At 31.8% G+C, this 21,135-nt stretch overlaps 2 protein-coding genes across 2 annotated transcripts; both read right to left on the minus strand.

Moving 5' to 3' along the window:
* Positions 1-2,227: 2,227 nt before the first annotated feature.
* LOC132314403 (desmethyl-deoxy-podophyllotoxin synthase-like) lies at positions 2,228-3,411 on the minus strand. Its single transcript, XM_059813274.1, has 4 exons — positions 3,362-3,411; positions 3,043-3,214; positions 2,786-2,838; positions 2,228-2,666 (listed from the first exon to the last, which is right to left on the minus strand). The coding sequence occupies exons 1-4, from the start codon at positions 3,409-3,411 to the stop codon at positions 2,228-2,230; spliced, it is 714 nt and encodes a 237-aa protein (XP_059669257.1).
* A 57-nt stretch (positions 3,412-3,468) lies between these two features.
* Positions 3,469-3,936, minus strand: LOC132314404 (cytochrome P450 71D9-like). Its single transcript, XM_059813275.1, has one exon. The coding sequence runs from the start codon at positions 3,934-3,936 to the stop codon at positions 3,469-3,471; it is 468 nt and encodes a 155-aa protein (XP_059669258.1).
* Between the last annotated feature and the right edge of the window lie 17,199 nt (positions 3,937-21,135).

Genomic DNA, 21,135 nt, shown 5'->3' on the forward strand with positions numbered 1-21,135 from the left:
CTTTTTCTTCTCTCTCCGTCTCTCTTATTTTTCTAACGTGTAAACCTTTAACTCTAAAACCTTATGTGTATATTTATACACATTAAAATCCAAATCCTATTCCTACTATGACCACCAAATAAAATGATAATCTTTAAATAATATATATATATATATATATATATATATATATACATATATATTGTATTATATATATAAATACCTTCTATAAATAATCATTAGTTAAATAAATCATATATACCTATATATTCAATATATATTGACATGTATACTCCTCCATAATGATTATTAATTAATTATATTTATATACACGTAATTATATATATGCAAAGATAATTATTTAAATATCTTCATAACCATGGGCCTTTAATAATTAACTCAACAAGGCTTCCTTCAAGCCCAAGACCACATCCCTTGGTCTCACTCCTCTTAAGCCCAATCCAATTATAATAAAATAATTAAATTAAATCTAATAATTACAAATAATTAACAAACAATTCACACAAGTATAAATACATACAAATCAAATAAACAATTCGAGCATTCCACAAAGCAAAACACCATATCAATCCAACAAATATAATCACGAAATATAATCTAAATAAAATAAGACAATTAATCTAATCACTCGATTGCATAAAATAAATTATTTTAAAAAAATAAAAGCAATTAATTCCAATTAAATCAAACAGATCATTTAAAAAAAAAAAAAAATTAATACCAATTAATAAATCTTTTAAAAATATCGGGGTATTACAATTAATCACACATAGACATGCAACCAATATAAAGAATTTAGTGTAGAGATCAATTCCCAAATAATCACACATAAGACAACATATAATTAAAATAGAGAATCATAAGGAATAATTAAATCATTAATCACAAGTCTAACCACTAATCCCAACAATATATATAAATCTCCAAAAATAAAAATATAAGGGTTTAGATTACACAAGATTTAGGGCTCATCCAAGCCCTAAGTGTAGATTTAGCCAATCATGGAGGAGGTGGATGTGGTCATGACACCCTCAAGGGCAAGCTCCAAACATGACTCCATCATCTTCTTCCTCTTCTTCTTCTTTCAAGCTTTAGAGATAGAGAGTGTGTGGATCTAGAGATGTGTTTTTGAGATGTGCCTCTACTTCCCTCTTTTCTTCTAACCCTAATCTCTAACTTTCTAAAGAGAGAAACTACAACAAAATAGAAATTACAATGTAAAAAATATGAATCTCTCTACAAAAATGGTTCAATCTCTCATATATATAAGGCTTTTAGAGCCCAAAAATGTGAGAACTCGACCCCAGGGTCCCCTCTTTTAAGCACAGCCCGAGTTAGTTCCAAATGAGCTTTAGATCTGTTTTTTTATAACTTCTGCGAACAGTTCGATCGATCCAACCAACAGTGTGATAGATCAGAAGTATGGTGTGATCGATCAGGGTTCGATCGATCCAACTTTTCTTCGATCGATCCAACTTGGCAGTTTTCAGCATCAGCCTCCTTTTTGCTCCAGATCAGCCTCTTTTTGCTCCAGATTCTCAGTAAGACTTAGTTTGACTCCAAAAAGGCCTTAATAGATTGAAATTAGCCTGTTTTAACTTTATTGACCTGAAATAGACAAAAGGGGAAAAGAAGATAGATAAAGGTCCTAAAACATTCAAGCTTAAAGGGTTTAAATTCGCACTTTTCAGTGCTCATCAATAATGCAATGGACCCGAAATAAAACCTTCGTACACAATAATCCTTGTAGTGGGTCCCACCCGGGACTTCTTGGCCTGAAAAAAGGAAAATTTTTCAAAATGACAACCTATGCATTCCCAAGAGTTTTAAACCAAGAAAATACTCTAACCAACTCCCAAACACACCCGGCACACTCCACGGTGTCTGGCACGTATACCGAGATAAAATGAAAATAACCTAAAAAAAAAATCAGAAAAAATCCCAGAAAATGGAAAAATGGTAAAAATCATGAACATTACAGTAGTGTTCTTTAAAACTTTGCAGTAAAAACGACAATAAGTGAAGCACACACTTTATTCAATTATCTCTGAAAACCCACAAAAACATCTGTTCTTATTATATCTTTCTATAATATGGTTACACAGATTATTCTAACATGCTATTACATTATTAATAGATGTAAACATAATTAACCTTACAGGATGATACTGAAATTGAAAATTCAATAGTGACTATCCAATGTTTTCTACCTTCTTGTCTTAATATCTTAAGCTGAAGGATGATAAGGAATTAGAATAACACACAAATCTCTTTTCCTGCCAACTGCTGCACCAAAGACCTCAGTCATGTCTAGATCTTCTTGCTTTTCTCCATCAGGAAGCTTCCACTCAAAGTGATACAATAAATTTGCAAGTGGAAGCTCAATATTAGCTATCCTGAATGACATGCCAGGAAATATTCTCCTTCCAGCACCAAATGGTGTGTATTGAAAATGAGTTCCCTTGTAATCAACTGAGCTGTCAAGGAGTCTCTCTGGCTGAAAGCTCTTTAGATCACTCCAATTTTCAGGATCTCTAGCAATTACCCATGCATTAACAATGACTTGGGTTTTCGCAGGTATATCATGTCCATTGATTTCACAGCTCTTTCTCGGAAGTAATAGAGCGCTTAGAGTGTGTATTTTGAGAGTTTCTTTGATAACTAACCTTAAGTAATTCAATTCATGGAATCATCTTCATTAAGAATATTTTCTTTTTGACATACAACACATCTCACCTCAGCTTATGCCTTTTCCATAACTCTTGGGTTTTTCAGCATTTTTGACATTGCCCAAATTAAAGTTGTAGATGATGTCTCAACTCCGGCAATGAACATGTCCTGAAAAAGCATTGAAATTGGTAATATAGTACAATATCATGACTTATTGACACCTAATATAGCATTGAAGTTGAACCAGCATTACATATTGAACACATTAATGCATGTGGATGTTGGCGTTTGAAGATGATCACATGTGTAAAACTGAATTTGAGTATGTAAATAGGGTTTTGGACTTAATTCATTGAAAGTAAATGTACTAACCAAGATAACAGCTTTGACGGTTGTCATATCTAAAGGGATATCAGGATTACCCTTCTCCTGAACTCTTAGAAGAACATCTACCAGGTCTTCTTGATCAGCTTCACCATCGATATCACCGGACTTTGTTGCCACCTTCTTAGCTTTATGTTCATCAGTGATCTTATCAAATACCCTATCAAGTTTTCAATGAGTCTCTTCAGCTCTAGGCTTCAGCCCAGTTATCAAATCAAGCAGTTTAACTGAAGGAAAGAGATCCGCAACAGTGAAACCTCCTGATAACTATATGGTATCCCTCATAAGTCCTATGAATTCTTCTTGCCCATCGAATTTCTTACCAACTGGCGTCTTTGTAGTGATGCTGTATGTCATGGAGAAAATCTTTTCAGTGAGATTGCACAGAGATCTAGCTGCATAGGTCGAAATAGATTAGATCAAATTCGAGATGGCTTCTTCCCTGATGGGTCGGAATGACTGGACACGTTTGGCACTTAGAAGCTCCAGTATGCAAAGTTTTCGAAGTTGTCTCCGGTGATCCCCATAAGGTGCGAAGGCAATGTCATTCTTAGATATGATATCTGTAGCAAGACTACAAGGCCTACTAGCAGAGACAATGTCATGTGTTTTCATCATTTCTTTGGCATATTTTGCTGAAGTAATGACAACAAAAGAAAGTTGTCCAAGTCGGAGGTGCATCAGAGTTCCATATTTCATGGCCAAATCTCTTAGACTGCGATGGGGTAGAGATCCAACAAATTGGTGAATGTTTCCTATTAAAGGCAGCTTCCATGGCCCAGGAGGCAATTTTGGAGATGAAGTGATCATGGTTTTGAGTAGCATGAACAGAAAGAGCAGCAATGTGAAAATCACTAGGAATGAGAGGATTTGGGACTCCATCATCAATTGTTGAGCCGCGTTCGAGAGTTCACTTGTCTCTATGGTATGATTGCTTTCCTTCCAGAATGTTTATGCTTGCTGTGGACCTTGTAGTTCTGCAAAATAGTCTTAGCATTGTCAGTTTTCTTTTCTAGCTTGTATGCATGGTTTCTTTGTTTCATAAATGAAGATGCTTCAAGTTGGTGCCATATTTGCCGCATCTAAATTAATATGTAAATGTTTAGCGTTGAATCAAGAAAGACATTTAGATACATGTTACAAATGAAGGGTTTATGAGTAGGTGAATCAGACCTTTTAACAAGATTCTTTATTAACTTGCAGATATTTTTAACATATATACTTTTCAAATAAGATACAAAAACCTTTTTAATTTGTATTTATATTTGTTTTGTTTTGTTTATTTTTTTCTTGGAAGTTTAAGAAAATACATACGCACGAGAAGAGTTTATAATGAGGCTTTTTGTAACAAAATCTGTCCCATAGGAAGCTGTTTTCCTGTCTTGAAAAGGAGCCATCACCTACAAATTAACAAGACTAACTAAAACGGCGGTCAACTTGGGATAGTCAGAGTGACCGAGTTGGGTGATCAGAATAATGATCCCTGCCAGAGTCTATTAGTATTTCATATCCAATTGTTTCTTCAATATAAGACATAATATATATTAATGGGGCAGAAGATGATTTAAAAAGCCTTTTGAAACCTTTTATTGCATTCGGGATAAAAAACACAATTCATTGATTTCTAGTTACGTATAAAAATGTACATTATTTTTATAACGACAAAATGTTAGATGCGAATTAAGGAGAAAATGGAGAAGAGGGTGATTACTTAAGTTACAAGTTAGGGTTTTTTTTTTTTTATAAATATTTTAAATATACACATCTATTCGTGAAGAATTGTACATATTTACGAATAGTCATATCTATTTCTAAAATACTTTTCTGTTCAATCAGTGACTTTTGAATTCGTACTCAATAAATAAGATCTTTATTAAAATATTATATACAACGTAACCTCTTTCAAATATTGTTATTATTTTTAGTCACATTATAAACATTTCCGAGATTGTTCAAGAAAATTTATCAGTATTGCAATTATGGATTCCTCTGTTATAGAATCCGGTAGCAAACTTAATTAGAACCTCGATAAATAATAACTTAAGCAAAGTGAATACATGACTTAAAGCCACAATCATTTTTCCTTCTTCAATTCTTAGTATAGGTCGTAACAATCACACACCACACAAAACATGAAGATTTAACATGGTTCAGAGTACGACTTGCGTACACTATAAACATCAACAAACAATTTCCACATACCATGCAAAGAAATAAATAAAGAGATTACAAGTCTTTCAAATTCTATTGTTGTTTAGCTGAGAGTATTTACTTTCTTTTTACATAATATTAATAAATAAATAAAATTAGTTGAAAAAAGTGCATGCATGTACAGGTAGAGCAAGAGAGAGAGAGACTTACAGAGCTTGGGGATATAACTCTAATTAATGAGTTACTGCTCGTGTGGAACGAGAAACAGTACCTGAAAAGTGAAACAGAGAGAACAAATTAATTAAAGCCTGTGAATTACAGAGAACTTGCCCTCTAATTTATAGATGAGATGAACTTTGCCCGCGTCATATCTTACGTTGCATTGTTGAACATATATCATTGACAACTTGCAAAGATTACGACTTGTAAAAAACCATATATATATTTTTTTAACGGTATTGACGCTTATAAACTTATAAAGTTTACTTGCACCAACTAGAAATCAAAATATGAAATTTGTCTTTGTATTTCTATTTTTCAACAAAATGCTTAAACCTTTTTTTCAACTTACAAAGATTTTATTCAATTAAGCATCGTGAAGACTTATAAATTAACCTTTTTTTCTTCCCCTTTAACGGTATTAACACTTACAAACTTACAAAGTTTTTTATTTTTTTATTTTTTGGGTAATTAAAGTTTACAAATTGTTTACTTGCACGAAATGAAATTTGCCTTTGTAAATTTTTTTTTTTCCTTACATTGACAAGAAATTTACACGTTCATTTGTCTTTATGGGGGCGCATACCTTTGATAAATTTGGAGCTAGAGAGGGTTGGGCTAGGAGGGACCATCCCCCTCCCAAAATTTCAAATTTTTATTCATACCCCCAAAAATAGTTATATTGCAAATGAATCTAACTTGTAACCACCAAATGGTTTTTGGCCCAAAGTTATAGTCCTAACGTTTTTTTTTTTTTTTTTGAAAGGTCGTCATATCTTACGTTGCATTGTTGAACATATATCATTGACCAAAAAAATGGGAACTTACAAAAGATTTTCTTCAATTAATAGTAGTCCAGTCGTCCAGACTTTTTTCTTTTTCGACTTGAAGACTTGGACAAAATAAAATGTTATACTTACATAGATTTTCTTCAATAACGGGTAATTACGACTTGCAAATTGTTTATTTTTTATTTTTTATTTATTTATTTATTATTTATTTTTTTTTTCTCTAACGGTATTAACGCTTATAAACTTATAAAGTCTTTACTTGCATCAACTATTAAATTAAAATATGAAATTTGTCTTTGTATTTCTATTTTTCAACAAAATGTTCAACTTACAAAGATTTTCTTCAATTAAGCATAGTTAGGACTAACAAACCTTTTTTTCCCCTCTAACGGTATTAACACTTATAAACTTACAAAGTTTTTTTATTTATTTTTTTAACATTGACAAAACATTTACACGTTCATTTGTCGTTATGAGAAGACGCGTACGTAACTTTGATAAATTTGGAGCTAGAGGGGGCTGGGCTATGAGGGCACATCCAAAATTTCAAATTTTTATTCATACCCCCAAAAATAGTTATATTTCATATGAATTAACTTGTAACCATCAAAGGGTCTTTGGTCCAATGATATACTTAAAGAGGAGGGTAAAGGTTTGAGCCTCGTCGTGGACCAAAAAAAGAGTGTATGTTTAAAATAATAATAATAATAATCATCGAAATTATAACCCCTAAAATTAATAGAAAATTTTAATCCCCAAAAAAAGAAAAATTAAAAATTAAAAAAAGTTTATCTTCTCAAAACTCGTGAAAATTTCCAAAGAAAATTACACTATATGAATTTAAGAGAGACAAAGAAAAAATTACAATAATGTTTCATATTTAATAAAAATACATTAACCTTCCTTGTCAATCATTTTCCTTACATAATTTTTATAAGATAAATATATAGAATTATACTCCATTGTAATGTTTGTGATTTATATATGTGTGTGTGTGTGTGTGTGTGTGGGGTAGTAAATTTGAATAAGAAAAGAAAAAAAAAGTCAAAATAGGATTTTTCTTGGTGGGACCTACCACTAATGCACATTTGTATAGCCAAGAGACCATTTGACCTCTCATTTTCTCTCTCCCGGTAAAATCTCCCTCTCCCTCTCCCTCATTTTCATTTCTTTTTCTTTTCCTTTTTGCTTCAAGCTTTAGACTTTGATTTCTCTCTCATTTTTGAGAGATTTTTGGTGTCGTTTGCGACAAAACAGAGAGTTCGGCGAGATTTTCAAGTTGATGTAAGCAATTTCATCTTTGGCCAACCATAGAATTTTCGAAAATTGGGCTTGGAATTGGGGTTTTTGCATCCTTTGAGGTAGGGGTGCTCTAATATATAATTTCTTAGATTTTTTGTGAAGTTTTCTTTTAATTAGACTCTAAGCATGCATGCTTAAATTTAATTTTTCTTGATTATGTTTGTTGTGGTTGTTGGTATTTAAGTGATAAAGGCATGCTAGGTGTTAAGTGAACTTAGAAATATGATTAAACCTTTTGTGGTGAATAAGCATTCTTAGTGTTGATGTATTATATGTCTATGTTTTCAAATTGTTATGAAAAGTGATGTAGTAATTATGAAAATGAATTATTATATTTTATGCTTTATCTATTTAAGTTGTTAGATTTGCTAATTGAAAGTATATAAAATGTCATGATTTAGAAAGTAAGAAAATGTGATTTTGAGTGAGAATTCATATTTTAAGCATGCTTGAATGATATGGATGAAATATAGGAAATTTCTATATTATCACGGCGTTGAAGGATTTGTATAATTCATACTTTATCATTGGGAAAGTAAAAAGGGAAAAGTTTGTTTTAAAAACAAATGAAATTGTTTTTGGGGAAAAGTTTTTGAAAAGTGTTGTGAAAACCCGAACGCTTAAGAGGCGTCTAGTGGTCCGTGGTGTTAGTGTGATCTAGAAGGGGGGGGGAGGGGGGGGGGGGGGGGGGGGGGGCTAGAGAGAGACTCTAGTGTGGCTGAGCTACCTAGGCTCAGACGATGCCATGGAGGTGCCATGTGGTCGGGGAAAGCTAGCCAACCCCTCCCTCGTGACGCCTTGGAGGTGTCTTGGGTAGGATTGCACTAATGGTTTGGAGGATTGAAACGGTGTCATTTCAAAAATGGGAAGTGATATTGCATGGCATGGCATTGCATTGGCATATATTGTACATTTGGTGGTTTGATGACTTGAGTATGCATTGTCGGTATTGTCGTTGTTTTGCTTGTTTTCCTTAGGGCATGACCCTACTTACTTGTACTCTATTTCTTATATGAATTTACGGGGTCATAAGAAGTGTGTCTTAGACACTTCCTATTGAGCTTATGCTCGCCCCTTTAATATTTTTTTCAGAACACGGGAAGAAAGTGGTGGATGGCGCTTCTTTATAAGTTTTGATGGGTTAGTGGACTGTTTTGGCATATTTTGTAGCTATGATTTTCATTTTTTTTATTACTATTATTATTTTTTTATAAGCCTTGGGGTGACACGTATATTATGTATCGACCTTAGAATTGACCATAATGCCCCTAAACGACCTCGGGTTTGGGTAAGGACCCGGTTAACAATTCGGACCATCGAGTTCGGGTTGTTACATCCATCTTGGAGTTTAATTTGAGAGTATTAAGAAGAAAGAAAAAAACTAAAATATTGTGAGACCAAAATGATAAGAATACCAACAACAAACTTATTAAAAAAAAAATTGATAACAACAATAATATTATCTATGCTAATATTTTTAATTTATCAGGTGACTTACTACTTATATGTGTACAAATTTTTAAGGGGAAAAAAAGTCAAAAAGAAAAACGTATTAATCACCTTTTTTTTTTTTTTTTTTTCAATATGATTACCATCATTGACCAACAAAACATTGTTCCTTGTGCCGAACAAATGTCATTGAGTAACGAAACAAAATCTTCAACTTCAGATTTCTTCAACCACGCCCCACGCTGTAGTTAAGACTTACAAAAGTCTAGTCTTTGCACCAAATATAAATCAACTATTGAAATTTGTTTAAGTTCAACGTTACAAATCTCACCCTTAAACACCTTTTAAAAATTATCATCACTCTTAATTTAATCTTTTAGTATATGTTATTTTTGAATGGTGTCAAATCTTTATTTATTTATTTATTTTTATGCATATAAAATGACATTACTTCCCTTTTGACACTTACTTAATTTCAGCGGTCAAATTATCCGACGAATGCTCCATCAATTGAAGGAGAATTGACGGAACTGGGTGCGACCAATTGTAAAAGCCTGAGACAATCTAAAACATAATCGAATCATCAACTATTTTGGTTATTTGATTGCGAGTGCATCATATCCATATCTGTAGGTGCCGTTGCCGATGACTACAACAGAACTAGAATCCAAATAAAAGCAAGAACCCAAATAAATCAATCTCTATTTGATTCTGTTTCTTTTAGTATTTGAGTAATTAGTTAATAGGAATAATTGTTTTAAGTGAATTAATTTCTTTTTTCAATAATGGTGGTGTCTGGACCCCACACGAATTGGGTAAAATTTAGACTACGTCCGCGATTGTGGTTCCAAGAAATTGCTCGCACCTAAGGGAATCGAACTTGAGACCTAAAGCTTAATGAGATGAATTGGCTTTCTTGATACATCCCAGCGTCAAAATTTAAAAAATATATATACATACATATACATATAACCATATATATACAATACACACACATATATAATATATATTGGAATTCATATTCTCATAATGGAAGCTTTGTTCAATGACTGCAATTCTAGACCTCCAAGGCAATGCCCTTCAGAAAAAGATTTTATTGGTATATATGGTGTAGTAGGTGGTGATTGTGTTTTTTTTTTTGGGTGGTTAATTACCCTTTTTTTTTTTTTTGACTCTCTATATATAAGCATTAGTGTTCGTGTTAAGTTTATTAATTCGTTTATTCTTCTCAAATTTTATTTGTAAAGGATAAATGGAGGTCAACAATATTATCAAATCAGACCTCAGACCATGCACCACGTATCGCCCTAATTTCTTTAAATTATTCTTCATGCACGTTATTGGTAACTTTTAAAAGATTAGTACTTGCCAAAAAAAAAAAAAAAAAAAAAGAACTTTTAAAAGAATTAGTACCTAGTATTTATGCCATTAATCTAAATTTTGATTTCGTTTTCAAAACTTTGGGATGAAGAAAGTGGATCATATATTTTTGACAGTAGTTATGGACAGTCAATTGGTAATTCTAAATTTGAAGTGCTAGGCGATACTCTGAGCTGCCTAGACCCAGGATCGATCCTTAATTACATTCTATTCAAGCGCAATAAGCACAATATTAGTTTATTGTCAAAAATTGAAAAGCTTCTTCCATTTATTATTTTATAATCTAATTTTTGTTTGATATATTTTCTGTCACCACTATTCTTGAGACCAAAATGTTTGACTTGCTTATCCCTGTTCATTGGGCAAATGGATGGACCGACTTCCAATAGATTGATTCACACTATCAATAATCTAACTGGTTTAGAAAAAAGAAAAAGAAAGGAAGACTTTGATTCAAATTGAGAGAATGGCTGAATGTTGGTGGTGGGAAAAGTTGAATATGAAATGCCTTTTGCCCGACTGCATTAGAGTCTATTCGGGTTCATTCTCTTCTTGGTTCCTTCGTTTTTTTGACTTCTTAATTAAAAATTGTATCCATTTTCTATTAGACCATATCAGTGGTCAGGATAGAATAACTAATTATTTTTAAGTCTGAATTGAATTGGTTCACATCTTAAATGGTCAAAATCATCTAATAATTTGTTACTTTCACCTGACAGTGTGCTAATGATTTCATCAAAAAAACTTAAGGACATTTAACACAAATAATAATCAATTTATGCATTTGTTATTAAAAATATTCAGTAATTATACTTTTTGCGAAATTAATTATTAAAATTAAACTTAATAATAAAATAAATAAAATTTAATCATACCATATATAACATGTAAGCGTTATTCTAACATCCCATTGAGTTAGATAGTGAGTGATGTTAGAATAAATTCAGAAATTTAGAGGTTACCTAACGTTAGACAAGTATATATATATTTTTTCTTCTAATTATTAATGTTAATAACGACAAGATTTTCAAATGAAATGAAGAACATAACAGTGGAGTAGTAATAGAAGTAATACAGTATGCATAATTTAAAATTTATAATGTTTTGAGTTTGTATTTGTTAAGTTTACAATGTAATGAAACTCACAACCCACATGAACTTTTGTCAACAAAAACAATTAGGTAATGACCTTTAAAAACAATAAAAAAGGAAAAAAATCTTTCACTTCATGATTAACTTATCGAAAAATATTATATATATTTATATCCTCTAATTATGGTGCCTCTTTTGGCTATTGTACCACCTTCTATATATTCTTATCTTTATCATGCTTATATATAGACTCATTGTACTCAAGGAGTATACATATCTTAGCCATTGGTGATTCTTTATCCATGGATGTAGGCCTTGGTGCCAAACCATGTATATGCCTGTAATTTTTCTTTTCCCTTTTCCTATAATTTAACATGGCATAGAGCCAAGATGTTTTTGTAATCCTATCTAGATTTTGAGGGGGAGTATTGTAATTATTATCATGTAGTATATTCTCTATGTCTTCACATTCCTTTCCCGGCGTAGTTAACTACATACGCCTTTTCCCGGGACAACGCCATACGTGAATATAACGTAGTTCAGCCATTAAGACTTACATCTACAAAAGCCCAAAGTGTTACATCACTTTTTATTATGAACTCTCTCAATCGTGTTTACAAATATCCACCTCTATTTATAGGTGAGTTAGAAAAGAGTTGTAAATAAAGAATAACAAAGACTTGTTTTATAAGAATATGATTATAAAGAAATTTTTTCAAAGAAAGTCAAAAGACAAATATGATAACCATCAATCAATCAATTAGGAAAAACTGGTTACTAACTTTCACACTCCACTTAAGGTGGAAGGTGTATGAAAAAGATAAATATGTTAACCATCAATCAGTCATATTAGGAAAATCTTGTTACTCAAGTATAGTAACTTTAACACTCCCCTCAAGGTGGAACGTGTATGAAAATAACGTCCAACTTGTATATCAAAATCATGAAACATATCTTTGTTGCATATCAAAATTACGAAAAATATCTTTTCCAACGATTTGGTGAAGATATACCCAAGTAAACATAGGATCTACAAGAGTGAAGAACATGATTATGATCACTTCATCAGAAATTTGGCATATAGCCAACAATATGCATTTAAGCATACAAAAAATAACTCTACAGCGATAACAAGATGAAAATATATGATGATATTTGGTATAGACCCCTGATGATATGGTCAAGACTCCTTTGAAGATGTCACTATTCAGTTGACATGAAGAAGAAATGCACGAAATGATACAACGTGCAAAATAATGGTAAAAAATTATAATTTTTTCCTAACAATTTGATAATGGAGAGAAAATAAATCAAGATGAATTGTGTGAAAGAATGATCTAGAGTAGGGTACAATAAGCCTGCTCTGATACCATGTTAAAGTATATAAAAAATTAAAGAGAGAAATAAGATAGAACAACAAGCGAATATAACGTGGTTCAGCCACTAGGTTTACATCCTCGACACACAAAGCCCAAAGGGCTACATCACTTTATATTATGAACTTTCTTAATCGTGTTTACAAATACTCACTTCTATTTATAGGTGAGTTAGAAAATAGTTGTAAATAATGAGTATCAAAGACTTGATTTACAAGTATTCTTACTTTACAAGAATATGATTATAAAGGAAAGATCTCAAAGAAAATAAGAAGACAAATATGATAACAATCAATTAGTCCTATTAAAAAAAATTAGTACTAAAGTATTGTAACTTTAACACTATACCTCAACTACACACATGAAGTGTAATACCCCCTAATTTCGGAACACGGGTTGATCAAGTCCGTGCACAAAATCAGGGGATATCAAACCAATTAAAGTATTTAAACAAGCACGGATTACAAAATGAAATAAAGAATAAAATAAAACGCTGAAGAAAACTAATAAATAAATATTACTTAATGATTCTCCAACAATTACAATTCGGAAATCCCATAACTCAAGGACCCCTTAAAGCATTATCCAATAATCCAATACTATTTAAAAGTACACAAGATGAATAGACGAATGACAGTCTCCCAGCTGCGGATCCTCAACCTCGAGACTGGAACCTCTAATAACCTGAAAAATAAATCGTGGGTTAAACCCTACGAGCAAGTTCACTCTACCAGGCCTCTGAAAACCAATAAGCATATCATCTCTGATCAAAACCAAACCTAATAAAGTCTTTTATCTTTAATATACAGTGATATATATATATAATTGATTATATACAATATATCTACACCATCTATAACTAGGTGCATTAAATTCAAAACCATTATCAATGATTAAATAATCATTTTATCTAGTCCAATTCACAATTTCTTTTTAAAGAAACTCCTCTAACCTTGATTCCATCCTACACGGTAATTTAATAATTTAAATAATAAAATATAATTAAAAGAATATTATATTTAATTCCAAAACCAATAATGATTTAAAGTATTTAAATCATGCAGCCAATATCTAGGCTTTGACAAATCATCCTTGTTACTACCAATATTATTTTATTAACATGTATAAAATAATACACTAACATGTACTACAAGACTATTCAAATATTAGAATAGTCAAATCCTAATCCAACTTAAACATACAATAACCGTAGATGATATATTTTAATCATCTAACACATAGCTATTTATTTACGCTTTGGCAAATCAACCATGTCGTTATATTTATATATTGGCAACTCAACCATGCCTCCTCAAGTATTTTTATTTATACATTGGCAATTCAACCATACCTCCACAAGTATTTATATATTGGCAACTCAACCATGCCTCCTTAAGTATTTTTATTTATACATTGGCAATTCAACCATGCCTCCACAAGTATTTATATATTGGCAACTCAACCATGCCTCCTATGTATATATTTTATTTATACAAATAACGCAATATTTTTTTTTAAGCCTTCGGCAACTCACTCATGCCTACAGTTCATCCATATTCCAATTTTAGACTTAACGGTAGCTAATTCATACATAGACATCTTATTCAGATTACAAGCATATCACTAATATAATAACCAGTCCATCCAAACATGTCAAGTAAGAATAATAATACTAATAATCTTAATTAACATACATCTATATGTGTAATCCTTCCTTAATTATATAAAAATCACATATACATATATATCAACAATTATATATATATATATATATATATATATATATGTATCTATCCATACAAAACATACATTAATTAACCCATATGTACACATATAAATGAATATATATATCTATACACCCTTCTTTCCGTAATTAATTATTACGCAAATACATGCAACTATATAACGTAGTAGCACTCTACCGCCTTCAAACACCTAAAATACCTCATCTACTGATTGATATTAATATTGACAAGCTTGAAATCAATTTTGGGACATCAACGGGCCCCACATCAGTTTTCCCGGGACCTTAAACAACCCTGCACGCGCTCCCACGCGCCGCCACACGCCCCCACACACCTTTCACGCGCTTCCACGCGCCACTCCTAGCTGGCAGATGTTCACACGCGCTCCCACGCGCGGTTCACGCGCTGCTCTTTCCTTTTAGATGACGTGGCTTCTTTTGGTTGGCTGTTCCTTCTCTTTTTGAGAGACGCGAAGCACTGAATCATCTCACCTGCGCCTCCATGCACCATTGCTACACCATATCAGTCTCTCTTTGATTAATTTGCACCAAGGGCTTAGATCATTAACACACCTAATCCTCATGGAGCCGCATCACACCGTATCAATCCACTTAACTAAACTAATCCAATGGACCAGATTTGCTCGTACACCCTATTACACTACACCGCGCCGCACTGGATTATTAACCTATTTTCACACACCGCCGCTACAGAGCCTCACATACGCATACAACACTAATTATGTTTTTTTCCAGAATAATTATAAATAATTCCATAAAAATATTCAACAACCTTATAAAATTTTCGAAAATTATAAAAAAATTCTCAAAAATTCTAAAAACTCTAAACAACCCTCCTAGGTCTTAAATCAAGCATACTAGTTAAATTTAAAAAAGAAATACAACACACACATCAACAATTTAAAATCCAAAATTAAAAGAAAATAAAATATAATACTTCATTCTTTTAATTCTTCCGATCTAATCATGATTTAATCAAATAAACTAACTCAATGCTTTTAATTAATCCATTCTAACCATGATTTAAATTTAATAATTTAATTAAAGCCTTGATACTCAAGGTAAAATTCTTATGGGTTCTAAGAGGAAAGATAGAGAAGAACTCGCCTGAAGGTTTCGAAACGAAACCGACGCTTCAAGCTTTAATTATCTCTTCCAATTCCGACGTCCTCCTTTTCAGATCCGACCTCCTCCTTGTCAGCCCTTCTTCTTCCTCTCTCTCTGTCTGTTTTATTTTTCTAACGTGTAAAACCTTTAACCCTAAAGTTTTATGTGTATTTTTATACACCTTAAATTCCAAATCCTATTCCAACTAGTATTATGAATTAAAATAATAACCTTCCATAATTAACTCATTAGTTAATTAAATCATATATACTTATAAATATCAATAAATATATATCTATATATATATCTTTCCATAACAATTATTAATTAATTATATTTATATATAATTATATATATATATATATATATATATATATAAATATAATTGATACAAAAGTGATCATTTAAATAATTAAATAACCACGGACCTTCATTAATTAACCCAATAAGGTTTCATACAAGCCCAAGACCACATCTTTTGGTCCAACTTTCCTTAAGCCCAATCCAATTAATTTAAACAACTAAGTCATATAATACCAATAAAATCAACACACCACTAATTCAATCAATAATCAACCACACAAACAATCAATCATCATACATAATCACGAAATATAAGTTAATTAAAATAAGATAATTAATCTAGCACTCAATAAAATAAAATAAATCATGGAAAAATAAAATAAAATAATTAATCCTAATTAATAAATCTTTTAAAATTATCGGGGTATTACATGAAGTATGCTATTTTTTTGGCCGTGAATGTTTTGTAATGGTTTTAAATCTAAGTTGTTTAAATTTTTTGGGATATGCATGTTTCTATTACTAGCATATACTGGACCATTCACATTATTTCTTACAAACTATTTTAATGGCTTGCCAAATTTATTCAATCATAATCTCATAATTAATTTGAAAATTCACATATAATAAAATTTCATAATCACAAAAGCTTCATTTATATACATATTAAAATTCAGTAAATTTGACGTCCAAATTCGTCAAGTAATAATATAGTAAATGAAGATGTAAGAAATTTCTCTCTCAATTTTGACAGAGTAACTCTACACTTCAAGATTTTTCCCCCCCTTTTTCTCTCTATTTTTCGTCTATTTATAGACTATTACAATCCTTCCAGAAGCTTCCTAACTAACTCTTTACGCTGGGCTTCTTCTTGATCATGGGCTTAACTCTTTCAACCGGGCTTCCGGCATGGTCTACCATTCCTGGGCCTTACTCGCGATGACTTGGTTCAGTCCTGGGTCGCTTACCTGACCCGTTTTTAGTGATTTGGATGCCATTTTTGGCATCCTCAATAACAAATCAAAGATAGCGAGAAATGCAACAATTGAGTTTTCAACTTGGCTTCTCTTTTTGCTTTGATGGAACCTACATTTTTTAGAAAGCAATTTATTATATATAAAGCAACCCTAGGAACATCGTTGATGAATTGCCTTGTAGAATTGTTGAAATTTTTTAAATAAATAAAATTATTTTATGATCCTTATGCATTATAATTTTTTTAAAATTAGATTGTAATGTGATTATAGATACTTGATGGATTGGGGTTATATTACTTTTACAGTTGGTTTAGGCTTTCTAACTTAATTTGGTGGGGGATTTGATTATAATAATTGGTATCTAAGTTTTCATTATTGAAATAGAGACTTAAGTATATTTATCGTGCCTCTATTATTGTGTGTGTGTGTATATATATAAAAGGTCCTTGGAGGACAACTCTCAGACCTACTATTGCCCGATCTCCCCATATCTTTATTTTATAATACTATAAACTTGAAAGGGAAAGAAATATGAGATGAACTATTTTTGTATTAGCTCACATTATTCACAAGTTTACACGGGTTCTCTTTATAGGAGAGAATACACACACAAAATCAGAAAAAAGATTACAATAACTAACTGGCCTAATTAATAATTTCCTAATTTACTACATTTGACTAATATTCTATTTACAACAAATATCCTCCAAATATTATATTTACAGCTAATAATATTTGATAGTATTACTACCAAATCTTTCCTTTTCAACATTTCCCCTCAAGCTGGTTTGCAGATATATTCCATAGCCAGCTTGCCAATTAGTCTGACGAACTGTCTTGTAGGAAGTTCCTTTTTAAGCACATCTGCAACTTGCTCAGTAGTAGGAATGTACGACATACAGATTAATCTGTTTTCGAGCTTTTCCTTGATGAAGTGTTTGTTTACCTCCACGTGCTTTATTCTATCATGAAGTACTGATTGCGAGTAATCCAAATAGCAGCTTTATTGTCACATAGTATAATTTCATAGGTAACAGATTAGAGACCTTTAATTCTTCTAATAGTCTCTTAATTTATAACACCTCACAAATTCTATGAGCAACTGATCTAAACTCGGCCTCTGCGCTGCTTTTTGCTACAACATTTTGTTTTTTACTCCGCCAGGTGACAAGGTTACCTCCAACAAAGGTGCAATAGCTAGAAGTTGACCGTTTATCAATAGCACTCCTAGCCCAGTCCGCATCAGTATAGGCTTCAACTTGCAAATGCCTACAGTTTTTTTATAGTAAACCACTTCTAGAGGTCCCCTTTAGATATCTGAGAATTCAGAAGATTGCATCAAAGTGTTCACGTCTAGGTGAATGCATGAATTGGCTAACCAAGTTGAGTGCTGTAATACCCCCTAATTTCGGAATACGGGTTGATCAAGTCCGCGCACAAAATCAGGGGATATCAAACCAATTATAGTATTTAAACAAGCACGGATTACAAAATGAAATAAAGAATAAAAGAAAACGCTGAAAAAATCCAATTAATAGTAAATCCATTAATTACTTCCAAATGGTTACTACTCGGGAATCCCGTAACTTACCGACCTCTTAACCAAAAGTTACTATTTAGAATTTCAACCAAAAAAAAATACTAATATCAACTGAAACAAAACTAATATCCTACTTTTAAATAAATAGAAGGAATGGATAAGTCCTCCAGCCGCGGATCCTCAACCTTGAGACTTGACCTTCTAACAACCTGAAAAATAAATCGCGGGTTAAACCCTACGAGCAAGTTCCCTCTACCAAGCCTCTGAAAACCAATAAACAAATCATCTTTACCAAAACCATCCCTAATTAAGCTTTAACTTTAATATATGATGCTACAAATATATATAAATACTTATATATATAGTACAAGAATCCTATCTGTTAATAGGGCATTAAATTGTCAAAACCACCCACCAACAATTAATTATCAGTCATACCTAGACCAAGCCCCCCTTTTTATAATTTTCTCATAAAGTAAACCCCACTCACCTTAACTCCATCCTAAACAGTAATTTAGTCATCTAAACATATAGCAATTTAAATATGCACCGGCAAATCAACCATGCCATTTATAAATATATTTATTTATATACTAACAATTCAACCATGCTTCCTTCAGTATATTTACTTTTACAATTAATTAGTAATTCAACCATGCTTCCCATATATGAAATTTATTCATAACCAATAAGGCAGTATATCAAAGCCTTTGGCAACTCATCCATGCCTACAATTCAACCATGTACTAACTTTAAACTTATCTCTAAGTATAATTACACATAGACTTCACATGCATATAATAAGCATGTCCTTAATTTAATAACCGTGTATCTATTACGATTTTAAATCAACCATACCATCCACGAATCAAGTCATACCAAACAAGATTTATAATATTTAATAATCTTAAATAATATATCTACACATATATTTTATAATATATATATATGTGTGTATCATACATTCCATACCAATCGTTGACTATTTAAAATCATATCTACATATATATATATACACATATATACACCTCCTTTCATTGCAAAAATATTTAATTAAGTGTATTTATACCACTAAATGCTACTAGGTATCTTAGTAACACTCTGAGGCTCTCAGAACATCAAGAACACACCCTCTAATGATTAATTTTAATCCTAACACGCTTAAGATAAATACTGGAAATTCACCGGAGTCTCAAGCAACTTTCCAGGACCTCACACGCATCCCCACGCGCCACCACATACCCCTAGACTACTCCCACGCGCCTTCACGCGCTTCCCCTTACCGGCAGGCGCGTCCACGCGCCTGCACGCGCCCTCACGCGCCTGAGCCACTCTCGGCGCGTGTGTGGCTTGTTCCTATTGGCCAGCCTTCTGCGTTCTAGTGTATTTGCTTGCACTGGATCATTTTCCTGTTGACTGGACCACATCTATGGTCCAGATTTAATGCGCACAAAAATTTTATACAACCGCAACACACTGAATCATCCTACACCCATTATCTTCATCTAACGGCCCAACCTAGCGAGTGCAACCGCTTCTCATGTAATCATCCACATTGGATTATTCTCTTGTTATTAGGACCAAATGATGGTTCTGATTTGGGCGCACAAGAAAGACTGTGTGTTGCGCCGCACCAAATCCAACCCCTTTTTGTGCATGCGCCGATTTGTATGTTGCCAGTATATATAAATATATATATATATATATATATATATATATATATATATATATATAACCAAAAATTATACATAATAGTGTATATATTTTACCAACAATTTTATCAAAGGGAAAAAAAACTAAAACAAATAATATGAATCATATGTATAAAAATATCCAGAAAATTTCAGAAGCACTCAAATACTATATGTAATATTTTAAGGCCAACATTAACATATATAATAATTTAACCACCATATAATATAACTAATCATGCTACCCATCATTAAATCAACCTTTAAAAATTTCAGAAATTAAAATTAGAAAATCCTAATAGCACATACATGTATATAAAGGATTAAAGCTACATATATGCCAACAATAAATGTGATCCCAATAATTTGATTACTAATTTATTTTGATTCCACAAAATAAAATAAAACTATAATTTTGATAATGAAGGTGATAGGCTTATGAGCCCTAAGAGGAGAAGTAGAAAAGAACTTGCATTTTCTTTTCCAAATCCGGTCTCCTCTTACGTTCTTTGATCCGGCCTCCTCTTCGTTAGCCCTTCTTCTTCTCTCTCTAATTCTCTTATTTTTCTAACGTGGAAAAACTCCTAACCCTAAAGTCTTATGTGTCTATTTATACACATCCAAAAACCTACATCCTTTTCCCATTAGGATTATTATCATATAAAATAAATAATATTTATCTTTTAAATAATATATATACATACATATATTTTAATATAAATATATATATATATATATATATTACCTTCCATATATAACCATTAGTTAAATAGATTATATATACCTATATATATCAATATATAATTATCTTGACATATATATCCCTCCTCATGATTTAATAATGAATTAATATACACATGTAATTATATAGGTATAATTATGCAAAGATAATTATTAAATATCCTCCCAACCACGGGCCTTTACCAAATAACTCAACA

Source organism: Cornus florida, unplaced genomic scaffold (assembly GCF_030987335.1).
Source record: "Cornus florida cultivar Cherokee Brave unplaced genomic scaffold, ASM3098733v1 CherokeeBrave_3.0.0_Hap2_Chr06, whole genome shotgun sequence".
Lineage (NCBI taxonomy): Eukaryota > Viridiplantae > Streptophyta > Magnoliopsida > Cornales > Cornaceae > Cornus > Cornus florida.

Bases quoted from the DNA above. Each gene is read 5' to 3' on its own strand.
- LOC132314404 (XM_059813275.1), bottom strand. From the start codon at position 3,936: ATGGAGTCCCAAATCCTCTCATTCCTAGTGATTTTCACATTGCTGCTC.
- LOC132314403 (XM_059813274.1), bottom strand. From the start codon at position 3,411: ATGACATACAGCATCACTACAAAGACGCCAGTTGGTAAGAAATTCGAT. The intron at 3,215-3,361 runs GCAAGAAGAATT...AAAACTTGATAG, and splicing joins GTTGGTAAGAAATTCGATGG to GGTATTTGATAAGATCACTG. The intron at 2,667-2,785 runs GTCAAAAATGCT...GAATTACTTAAG, and splicing joins ACAACTTTAATTTGGGCAAT to GTTAGTTATCAAAGAAACTC.